Genomic DNA, 11945 nt, shown 5'->3' with positions numbered 1-11945 from the left:
CATTTATTTGAATAATAATATCCATTTCATTTTAATTATCTATAAACAAATATCATTTTCATAAAAAACTCAATGGATCTGATGATAACAATAAAGAACTTCAAAAAAGACAAACAAACACAAGGAAAAAATATGTGTGAAAGAGAAGCAATATTTTCATCGCTCTGATCTCTTCTCTTCACTGGATAAATGAAAGTTAAATAAATAAAATGAATTTCGGACTTTTGTTTTCTAAGAAATTTGTTAATCCTGATCATACGCTATTTTAAAAAATTCAATTGCATCTCTGTAAAGTTTCATCACATTTCTCAACGTTATCATGAAAAATTCAAAATATCAATTATTTCTAACAATTCATTTTGTATCTTTCTCAGGATCGAACAAATAAGAAATAAAAACATACCAAAAACCAATCACAGTTGATTATAAAAAATTACAAATAGAATATTTCCTTAAACAAAATAAATAAGAAAAATGAATTTTAATTTATAATTTTTTTGTTGATTTGTGCCCATACTAATAAAGCCAAACCGAAGAAAATAAAGAAAGCGCCTTCTTCGTGTGGATTGATCCCCATGCTGTCAGTAATACGTTTGCTTATTGGCATAATTTGTGTGCAGTTTCTATGCATTGGCGCCACAAGTGCTGAGGCAGAGCAAGCAGAGAAATCAATGAATGAACGAATTATTTATTACCTCAAGAACCCTTGGGTAGATATGCTCCAAAATGACGTAAATGATGGAAAATATATATGTGAAGTGCTTGCCGAAGAAAATGAAGATTGTAAGAAAGGGGCTGAGAAAAAGATTAAAGGGATGAATAAATGTGTAAATATGCTGAATGAAGGATACAACCGAATAAAAGTTGAAAATCCAGATGAGAAAATGAAAGAATCAATAATTTATGATGAGCACAAAATGTGGAAAGGGGGAAGATATTTTGGAGAGAGTGAGGTTGATGGATGTTTGATTCTTGTTAATTCATCGATGAAGCTCAAATCATTGGGGTTGAGGCAAAATGAAGGCAGAAGCGCAATCAAAGCAGGACATGAGAGCCATGTTGAATTGAACGATTGTGAAGTTGTACCATTGAGTGAAACACCTCCGTTTTGCTTAACTGGAAGTTGTGGGCTGTTCACCAACATTTCACTCAGATCTTCTTCAACTTCGTTTATGAAGATATTTCCTTCTCTGTTTTCTTCAAAAGCCTTGGAAGGGAAATATTCTGGAAAATGTGTTGTTTCTGTTTGTTCTTCTCGTTTCTCTTCTTTTTGTGTTTTTTCAGCACCATTTCTCTCATCACCTTCTATTCATCTTGTTTCACTCGCTCATCTGACATTTTTCAACATTTCAACAGCGACTTCAGAATGTTCGTCTTCATTCACTTCCTTTTATCAAACATCATGTGTGATGAGCTGCTGCTCATTTACGTCTGTTTGCGATGCGTATGATGGAGGGATTGTTCATTCCCTCAACAACCCCTCGGCCTCTTTGACAGCCTCAAACACCTCATTCATCGGGTGTTGTCGAACAAGAAATGTTAAATGTGAAGGAACTTCAGATGGAAAGTTGACTCCAGGGAGACAAAACACAACAGATAATGGAGCTAATTCATTCATTTGGTGTGAGTGGAGCGGTTCGAGAACAACAGGAGAAAATGATTCTGTTACGGACGGGATATCGAGTGGAGGGGCAATCTGTATGTACAATCTCAATTCTGGAATGCTTTCTGTTTCACATTGTTCATTCAATGACTGCACTGCATACTACTTTGGGGGAGCTATCATGTGCCATGCAATTAAGATGATCGAGATTGTGAGTAATATGTTCAATTCGTGCACAGCACAAAACAATGGCGGTGGAGGGGTGTATGCTTGCGAAATACGTTCATGTGCCCTTGTAGGCGGGTGCAACTTCCAGATGTGCAAGGCTCACCATGATGGTGGAGGGTTGAGATTGGACAACTTCAGTCTGTCTGGATCTGGATGTATTGGGGAAGAAAAGGGAGAAGGAGAAAGCTCGTGCTTGTTTGAGTGCTATTTTTCTTCATGTTCGCTTACGACGAACTGGGGAGGAGGGCTGTTTTGCAGATATGTTGCCGCTCCATTCAAAATGAGTAACATTCAGTTTATTTCATGTTCAGTAGCTGCATATGGAGGAGGATTTTGGTTTCATCCAAATCAACAAATAGCTCCAAGTAACAACACTTATTGTTATTTTTTGTTCTTCCACGATTGTAGATGCACTGATTCTACTCCATATGGTCACGATGTACGTTTTCGAGATGATAAGAATCTCTTCTTATCGAACAATCCGTTTTATGAATCCTATACAACGAATAGCGATAATGAGAGAGTGTACTACCAATATAAAAACGGAAACAATTGGGTACTTCAGCATACAGAAAAGAAGTGGTGGCTGATTGAAGTGATGAAGGATAGGTTTGTGGGTGCGAACGGTGATGACTCCAATGCTTTGTGCGGAAAGAGCGATTCTAAGCCGTGCAAGACAATGGGGCATGCAGTGGATGTGAGTTTGATTCAACTGAACTCGACGATCACAGTCCTTAGTGGGAATCATCAAAGCGAAAAGGAAACAATCAATGTTGGGGAAAAGAAGATTAATGTTTTGGGGAAAGGAAAGGAGACGAGTGTGATTGGAACGAATTCTCTTTCTTCATCTTCAACAACGCTGTTCAGTGTGACAAGCGGACAGTTGGATGTGGGGCATGTGGGAATCGATCACAACACAACAAGAGATTCTTCACCGAATGTGTTTGTGGTGTCTGATGGGAGCGGATCACTTTCATTGGAGGATGTGGTGATCTTTTCAAGTGTTAATGGAGAGAGAGAAATATCTTCATCGATATTTGTGATGGAACTGTCTCAGTTGAGGATGAGCGATGTTGAGATAGAAAATATGAAAATGAGCCAACCTCTGTTCGAAGAGCCATCATCAGCAGGATCAACATCAGGAGAGAGTATGTTAGCGAATGTGACAATTCGGAATGTGAATCGGACAAAAGAAGGAGATGGAGTGGTGATGGCAAAAAGTGTGAAGGGAGGACAGACATTCGAGGTGTGGAACACAACAATAGAAGGATGTGAGTGTGCGAATGGAAATGGAGGAGGAATCAAAGTGGAATTATTATCATCAGCAAGCAAGGTTATGATTGGAGATTCAAAATCACACAGTGGAGGGACAACAACATTCAATCAATGCAAATGCAGCGGATATGGAGGAGGGGTGATGCTGCATCTGGCTGATGACTCATTTGACTTTGAGATCACAACAGTGAGTTTTGTTGGTTGTGCTGCAACAATGGGAGGGAAGAATGTGTTTGTGGAAGCACAGGACTTGTCAGCTGTTATCAACAGCTCTTCAATCGGATTCAATCCAGTTGTTGAGGCGAATAAAGCAGATTTGAGTGAACTTTGTGGAAGAGAAAGAGGCAAGGCAGAGCTAATTGTTCCGCTTGTTGTGTTTCTTCGGACATTTTCATCGCCAGCATATGTGAGTGGGAGAGAACAAGGAAGTGAATTCAGACTGTGTGGATATGAAGATTACCCATGCAGAACAATTGAAGAAGCGAGTGAATATCGGTATCTGAGTTCAAAGAGAATGATCAGACTGACAAGCACATTTTCATTTGATGAAGAAGTGGAGTTGAATAAGGAGTCATATGAGATTGATTCGAGTGACAAAGATGTTCTATTGAGAGTTGGAGGAACAGGAACAAAAACGCATGAAGCACTGGTGATGAACAATGTTTCATCAACATTGACAGGGATATTGTTTGAATTGGGAGGATCGATTGGAGAGCGATCATCATTTATCCATTCTTCAGGAGGCACATTGAGATTTGCTGATTGTGGGATGAAGATGGGGAATGGAGCGAATGCAGTGAATTATGCGTTTGTAAGTGCGAGTGGAGGGAAAGTGGAGATAGTTGGGATGAGTTGTGGAGGGAGTGTGGGAGAAGTGAGATTTGTGGGAAGTGTGATTGTTGTGAATGGAAGTTGCGAATACCTGATGGACGAGGTGATTATGAATCAGACAATATCAAATGGAGTGAGTGGATTGATTGAGATTGCCACAAGCAGTTCAGCCACAATCCAGAATTGCTCGATCACAAATTGTGATCTGTCAAATTGTGGAGCAATTCAGGTTGAGAAATGTTCATCAATCACATTGAAGAACACCTCATTTGAGAATATCACGAGAGGGAAAGGAGATGGTGGAAGCCTTTGTGTGAGTCCTAATGATGATGGAACGAAAGGCACAATAAGAGTTGAGAATTGCACATTCCTAATGTGTGAGGTGAATGAGAAAGGGAAAAGAGGAGGAGGGATGTCAGTTTCATTGAAGCATCCGTCTGAACTGTTTGTCTCATCAACAAGATTTGAGAAGTGCTGTGCACCCTCAACGAGTGGAAGTGAAGGGAAAGGAGGAGGGATGATGCTTTCTGTGGCAGATGCAGATGCAAAGTTTGAGTTGTCAGGAAATTTGATATTTGATCAGAATAAAGCAGAATATGGGAGGAATATGTTCATTTTGGCAAATGATTTAAATACTTCTGTGACAAATGACTCATTCAACTTTGATTACTCCTCAATGATAAATAATGGTAATTTGTTTGTTGGGAGAGATAACAATTATTCAAACAAGGATCTGTTCATGTTCCTCGTTCCATTCAGTTCATTTGAGATATTTATCTCATCAGAAGGATTTGATGTTGCAAGATGTGGAAGCGAGGAAGAGCCATGTCAAACAATGTGGAAAGGGATGGAAAACATGGAAAAGGAGATTGGAAAGAAAACAATTCAGATTGAAGGATCAACTATCATTCGAGATTCTTTCAACATATCCAATTATCAAATCAAAAAGAGTGTGAAGATGGGAGAGGAAGATACAAAAGCCAAATTGAATTTTGAAAAGGCAATTGAAAGTCAACTTTATTTTTTCATGGAAAATGATATTCATCTTGAATTGTACAACATCCAACTTCAAATAACATCAGGATTTGACAATTCTGCCAAAACAATTATTTCTAACAAAGGTGGAGATTTGGTGATAACTGGATGCTCATTCCATTCAGAGGCAGGAATGAACAAGGGATTTGATTGTGTATTTGTGGATGTGGTTAGAGGAAACGTGGAAGTGAAAGATTTGTCGATGGAATCGTGCAATGTTGGAAACAGTATTTTTGCAATTAACAATGCTGGGGTTTCTTGTCATTTGGTGAATGTTCGAGTGGAATCGTTGAATGAAAGTGGGGATTGTCTTCTTCAGATCAAAGGAGTTGAATCAATGACAAAGATAAATGAAGTGAGTGAGGAAATGAGTCTTAACATTGATAATTCATCATTTTCTGGAGTAAAGAGAAGTGACAATGGGCCAAGCATTTTGGAATCAATGAGCGAGAATAAGATTTGTTTGGTTGTGAATTCGAGCAACATCACAGAAGACAAAGCAGAAACAAGCGAAAAAGGAGGGGCAATATTCTTCACATTGGGTGCATCTGGATCGATGAAGATGATTAAGTCCGAAATCAGTCAATGCAGATGCAGTATTAGTTCAGGGAGAGGAGGAGGGGTATATTTGGCAACAAAGGAAAGAGGGGAATTGAATTTCACATTTATGGGAATGAAGTTCAGTTCAAACACAGCAAGAGTGGGAAATGACATTTTCATTGAATGTTTCAACATCGCAATGCAGATCAATGAAAGCCAATTCCAGTTTGATCTTCGTGAGAATCATTATTCACGAATTAATGCTATATATGGAATTGATAGTTGTGAGCACAAAGAAGATACAGATCTTATTGAATTTGTGACTATCCATCAGAGTGACACAATTGTTGTGAGCAGTGTGAATGGATCAAACGACAGACAATGTGGAACAAATGCTCTTCCATGTGATTCAATTGAGCATGGGCTGGTGCATCTGACATCTGAATATGTGAGTCTATTGTATGTTGATACTGTGAGTGTGGTTGGAAGAGAAATAAATCTGGAGGAAATGAGTCTGAGTTCAAAGAGCAGAGAAAATTGTAAAGTTGAAGTGAAATCAAGAATTGAAAAAACAAAGGATGCATTGGTGACAACAACCGGAACAGTCTCATTATTGAGAGTGAATTTTGTGTTTGATTCGAATTTCATTTCTCAACATGAATCACTGATATCGCCAGAGGGAGGAATTCTTGATATCATGAGTTGTTCATTCAGTTCAAAACTTCCAGTGGAAGGTGTTAATACAGAATTTGCAAACATTCCATTTCACGTTATCAATATGGAAAAAGGAGAATTGCAACTTGATGGATGCACAATGTCCAATCTTATTCTTAAAGAATCTGTATTGAATCTTTCATCACCACTTCCATCAACAATTGATTCGTTAATGATTTGCAATTCAACAGTTGAAACTTCTCTGATTGATATTAATGAATGCGCGCAATTAACAATAAAGGATTTCAATACAGAAAATATCACAGTTGAAGGAAATGATGAATCATTGATATCTTGCTTGACAATGAAAAAGACAATTCAATTGGCAAATTGCACAATAGGTGGAGTCAGTTCAAAGACCGCAAAAGGAAAATTGATGAAATTGGAGGATTGTTTGGATGTGAAAATGGACAGTTGCATTTTCGATGGGAGTTCAAAGGAAAGAAATGAGCAATATTTGAACGAGGAAGAAGAGATGTGCAGATGGGAAGGTTCTCTTGTTGATGTTGTGAAGAGTTCTGTGATGATGAAAGTTTCAACAATCACAAATTCACCAGAAGGTGGAATAACAATGAGAGGTGGAAATGTGAATATTGAGAAAGGAGAATTTTTGAATAACAATCCCTCAATTGAAGGATATCCATCATTGAGAAGAAACATCATCTGTTCAGATTCAGGAACATTGAATGTGTCGAGTTTGAAAGGAGGAGATGGATGGAAGGATAACTCTTCACTTTGGATGCTGAATGAAAGGTGCAGTTTTGATGGAATTGTTTCAGAAAGGGATTCATCATTCTTCATTCCAGCTCTGGAGAGTGTGGAAACAAATGAAGAGACAGATAGAATGAAGTTGACCTTCAAAGGAATGCTTCTTGTTCCATGCAATCTGTCATTCGCAGTTGTGAACAGAAAGGGAGAAGAGAAAGAGATTGAAAAACATGATTTTGATTCAAATGGATTCTTATCAGAAAGAGAAGCAGAAGGAAGTGTGACAAAAGATCTCATCAGCAGTTGTGGAAGTGATGTTGAGGTGAGTGTGTGCGTTCTGTTTGGGGATGCAGAATCTCCTTCATCGACAATCTCATTTGTATTGAAGAACAGGAGCGAAAGTGAGGGAAAGGGAGATGAAAGGATTGCTGAAGGAGGAAAAGAAATGAAATCTTATTGGCTGTTGATTGTGGTTGTTTGTATTGTGATTGTTGTGCTTTTGTTTGTTATTGTTATTGTTCTGGCTGTTCGATGGAGAAAGGCAAAGGATGAAGCGAAAGATTTGAGAGAGATTGTGAACGATAATATCAGAAAAGATCCGAAGGCATTTGAGATGGTGACGATGGAGATGTCACCTGAGGAGCAATGGAGGAGAGCGGAGAGGGAGGCAGAGAAGAAGAATGAAGAGAGGATGAAGAAGAGGGTGTATGACAAGACACTGGAACATTCAGAGTCATCTGAACATCTTCTTTCTGAGAGTGGTTCGACTGAATACATATTGGGCAGAGACTCAGACAAGATTCCTCAATGGATGTTGGAGAAGGTTGATGATGAAGAAGAGATAAGGAAGAGAACGCCATCGCCATCCATCTCATCAACTTCAACGACCGATTCTGATTCCACTTTTATCCGACCAGAGAGTCTGTGTCCAACCACATCATCCATGTCGAATCTGGTGGATGCGATGGCATGTTCATCGCCTCATGAAAAGCTGATTGTGGACTTGAGAGATTCACTGTTCATGCTGTTACATGGAAGGAATAAGACAAAGGAAATGCCGATTGGAACTCTGCAGGAGAGAGAGCAGACAGCTTCCCAGGTCTTGTTCTGGGTGGCTAATCTCTCTCTTCATTCATTTGATGAAATGGAAAACAAGCTTCAGTCATTGGCCAATTTGAGTCCTCACATTGTTCTTTTCTCCGAACATATGGTGATCTGCATTGTGATGCATTCTGACTTCTCATCTGATGATAGTTCAGACTCATCATCAATCTCATCATCAACAGTTGTGACGTCAGCCAGTGATGATGATGACAATGATGACTCCCTTCCCTCATCCGCCTTTGAGGATGAAGATAGCTTCAAAAAAGAGTGTTTGAGGTGGAAGGCGCCGGAGCTGGTGAGTGGAGCGAAGAAGCATGCGACGAAGGAATCAGTTGTGTTTTCGATTGGGATGATGGTGTGGGAGTGCTTGACGCTTCAAATCCCGTTTGGGGAGTATGAGGCAGCGGTTGCTGGAGATAAGATTGTGAATGGGGAGAGGCCGACTATTCAAAGTTTGTGTGAGTGTTCATTGAAAGAAGCGATATGCAAGTGTTGGCAAGGAGAGCCAAATGAAAGGATGAGTCTTGTGGATTTGAAGAGAGAGTTCATCCAGCGATTCCCTCCTGGAGCATTGATCATGACGATTTCAGATGCTGTTGATTATGGAGAGTCTGAAGATGGTGAGAAGGAGAGCGGATGGCTGACAGGTGATGAGCCTTTGGTCATTTGTGAACGTGAATGTGGGATAGTGGCAGATCAGCCAGACATGGTGAAGAAGGAATGAAGGATTCTGGAACGAGAAAAGGAAAAAAGGAAAATGGAGATATGGCACGATGGCAAATGTGAAACAGTGTTTCTGTAAATTGTTATTTCCAAAAGGGATTGTTGAGGAAGATGATATGTGTCAAAGGTTATCCAGCTTTGCTCTTATGAAGAGTGACATAGCTTTTGAGTTGAAACATTTGTATTGAATGATGGTCCGCAAATGAATTGCTTTCTTCTTCTTTTTCAGCACATTTTCCTTTCCGATCTTTTTTTTCTGTCTTTCTTTATCATTCTCTTTATCTTTATTTTGCATTTTTCCCATTGTTTTTCTCATTGTTTTTCTCATTTTTAATCTCATTGTTTTTCACCTTTTTTCTTTCTCTTTTTCTTTCTATTTTTCTTTATCATTGTCTTTATCCATTCAACTTTTTTTCCCTTTTTTCCAAGTCATTGTAATTCTCGAAAGTCAAGATTTGAGTTGTTTCTTTTGTTCGTATTTTTGCTTTTGTAAATGTATTTCTGTTTTGGTTGATTTCCTTTTTGTGGTATATAGTCATTGAATGTGATTGATTTTGCATTTGTTGGCAATTTCGATATTGAAAAACGAATTCATTTGCGTTTGTTCGAAAAGGATATTTGAAAAAGCAGAATTTCTTTGCAATCCAGCAAGAATTCATTGCCTTTTTGTCTTTTTGATTCTGAATTTATCAAATCGCGTTTTTCACAACCCAACAACAAATCAAGTTGAGAAATATTGAAAAATGAAAGCATCCACATTTCTTTATGTTTTTCAAATTATGCATTTGTGAATGGAATTATTCCTCATTTGATGATTTCAATTCAATGAAATCAACCTTTTATTTGCAGCAAACACTTCTTTGTGATTCTTTGAATTACGGCTTGTTCAGAAAGATGTTTCAAATTGTTATTTTCTTTTTCAAGGGAGGAAGTATTTTTGAATTTCATCTTGTTTCTGTTTGAAAATATCGATTCGATTGTTCATGTTCATTTTCACAAAATCAACCTTCATAATGGCATTTCAGATTCTCGGAAAGAACAATGTTTTTATTTATTTTCTCTTTTTCATGTTTTCACACAACAACCTTTACAAAAATTGAAACAAAATAAAATTTGAATGATAGTTGTGAAAAAATAAAAAAAGAGTAATAATTTATTGACCAATATTAATGATTTCAATAGGAATCGCTTAAATGCAACATTCTTTTCTGAACACGAATAGCAAATGCACATTTTTTTCCATTTTTTCGAAATAACTGTTCAGCATTGTTTTTTTATTCATGTGAGAAATAAACACATTTTTATTTTCAAAAGAATCTATTTTATCTCCATCACTTTTTTTGAAAAGCAATTTTTCAAAGTGTTGCTTGAGATGTTAATTCATGATGTTAAGGTTTATGATCTTTGAAAGATTTTTGAAAATGAAAAATTAACTTTTTCAATGAATCTCCCAACATTTATGTTTTTCATGAAAATCAAATATTTTGCAGTTGGTTGTGTTCAAAAACAAAAACAATCGTTCAACAGGATAAATAAACTATTTCCATTTTATTCTTTGTTCAGAAAAAAATTTTATTGAATTTTATTAAATGATTTTTTTCTTTTTGATAATATTCAATGGATATTTTGCCTGAAATCTTTCCATCAAAAATTCTTTCGAAAAGATATATTCATCAGAAATATTCAATAATGTTAACTTTCATGATTGTTTTTTCGTAAACTTGCTGAAGTTTTTTATCCTGTGCATGTTATCCAAAATTTCATTTTGTTTGAAAAGATTTAAAGTGACTGAAAATGATTGTGTTTATCTAATTATTTCCACCGATCTTTTAACTTCTTGTTTTCTCATAATATTTATCTTTATCCATCTCCTTTTGTTTTGAAAAAACAAACTATTTGTGAAAAAAAATTAAAAAAATATATGGGACAAAATATTTAACTTCAGACATTTTCATAGAAAAATAATGCACTTTTCATTGACTTTTTGAGATCTAAAAATGAAATAAAAATGGGTTCATTTTTTGAAAAACATTTGAAATCACAAAACATAATGTTATTATATCAATGATATTTGTTTACAGATATGAAAATCAAATTTATTTTGAAATCTGAGAAAGCGATATGGGTGATTTTTTTTGATATCATAAAAAAATACGACATTTGATCATAACCATATTAAATATTTATCAGTTAAAAAATTTCTATCTTACTGGTTTTTTAACAAAAAATTACAACTTTTATTTTGAAAATGATAAAAAATAATTGGTTATTTTTTAATGTTGAATAAAGTTCTTTAAAAGTGCTTGATAATGTGCATCTTTGTGTTTTCAAAAACATGAATTTAAAAAATGTCGGAATTATTTATCCAAGAAATTTGGTAACTTTATTTCGGAAAATACGTGAATGAACTGCAACAACAGTACTTTCTTTCAATGAATAATCACTTAAAAAAGAAATCCTTGCAACAAGACTGGTTAAAATGAAAACGAATAACGATTTCACTTCCATTTTATCAAATAAAGAACATTAATAGAAAAAAGTCATTTTGTTCGAAAAATGTCACCAAGTTTGATCCAAACAAAAAACCGCAATATCTCATAAACCTTGATTTAACATAAGATGCTATTTGTTGTTCATCGTTGGTTCACTCGCTTCAGGAAGTCACAATTCTCGATGAGCTGTTAGTTGAGAAAAAAAATGAAAAAGAAAGAAAGAAAAGCATGACGAAAAATAATGAATTGATAATCAATTCCATTCAACAAATGCATTAATTGTGCATGGGTCCAAAAGAAATATTTTCAAGATACGCTATTTGTTCGAGATTCTCTGTAATAACAAAATAACAATAACAAAAAACATCAAATTAAAAATGAACATTTAACCAATTGAATAAATAAACAAATTAACAAAGAGAGAGATAGAGAGATAGATAGTCAGATAAATTAAAAACAAAAAAGACAAATATGAATATCAGAAAACCAACTTATGCAATAATAAATATTCATTATTGAGATCGACAAAAACAAAAAACAATCAAACAAATGCTTGAAAAGAATAGAAAATATAAAAAAAAGAAAATTGTTATATCAATTCGAAAAAAAAAAAGAATTGATAAAAATACAAAAACAAAAAATGAAAAAGGGAGAAAAAATCAAAGGAGAAGAAAAGTATGAACATAGTAATA

The 11945-nt window shown here is 35.8% G+C and overlaps 1 protein-coding gene across 1 annotated transcript; it reads left to right on the top strand.

Moving 5' to 3' along the window:
* Positions 1–716: 716 nt before the first annotated feature.
* MONOS_10394 (uncharacterized protein) lies at positions 717–8790 on the top strand (the record flags this gene model as incomplete). Its single annotated transcript, XM_067862841.1, has 1 exon — positions 717–8790. The coding sequence occupies one exon, from the start codon at positions 717–719 to the stop codon at positions 8760–8762; it is 8046 nt and encodes a 2681-aa protein (XP_067728786.1). The 3' UTR covers positions 8763–8790.
* Positions 8791–11945: the final 3155 nt, after the last annotated feature.

The sequence above is a fragment of the Monocercomonoides exilis genome, assembly GCF_001643675.1.
Source record: "Monocercomonoides exilis strain PA203 chromosome Unknown scaffold18-1597598, whole genome shotgun sequence".
NCBI lineage: Eukaryota > Preaxostyla > Oxymonadida > Polymastigidae > Monocercomonoides > Monocercomonoides exilis.
This window is presented reverse-complemented; position numbering and strand designations above follow the sequence as displayed.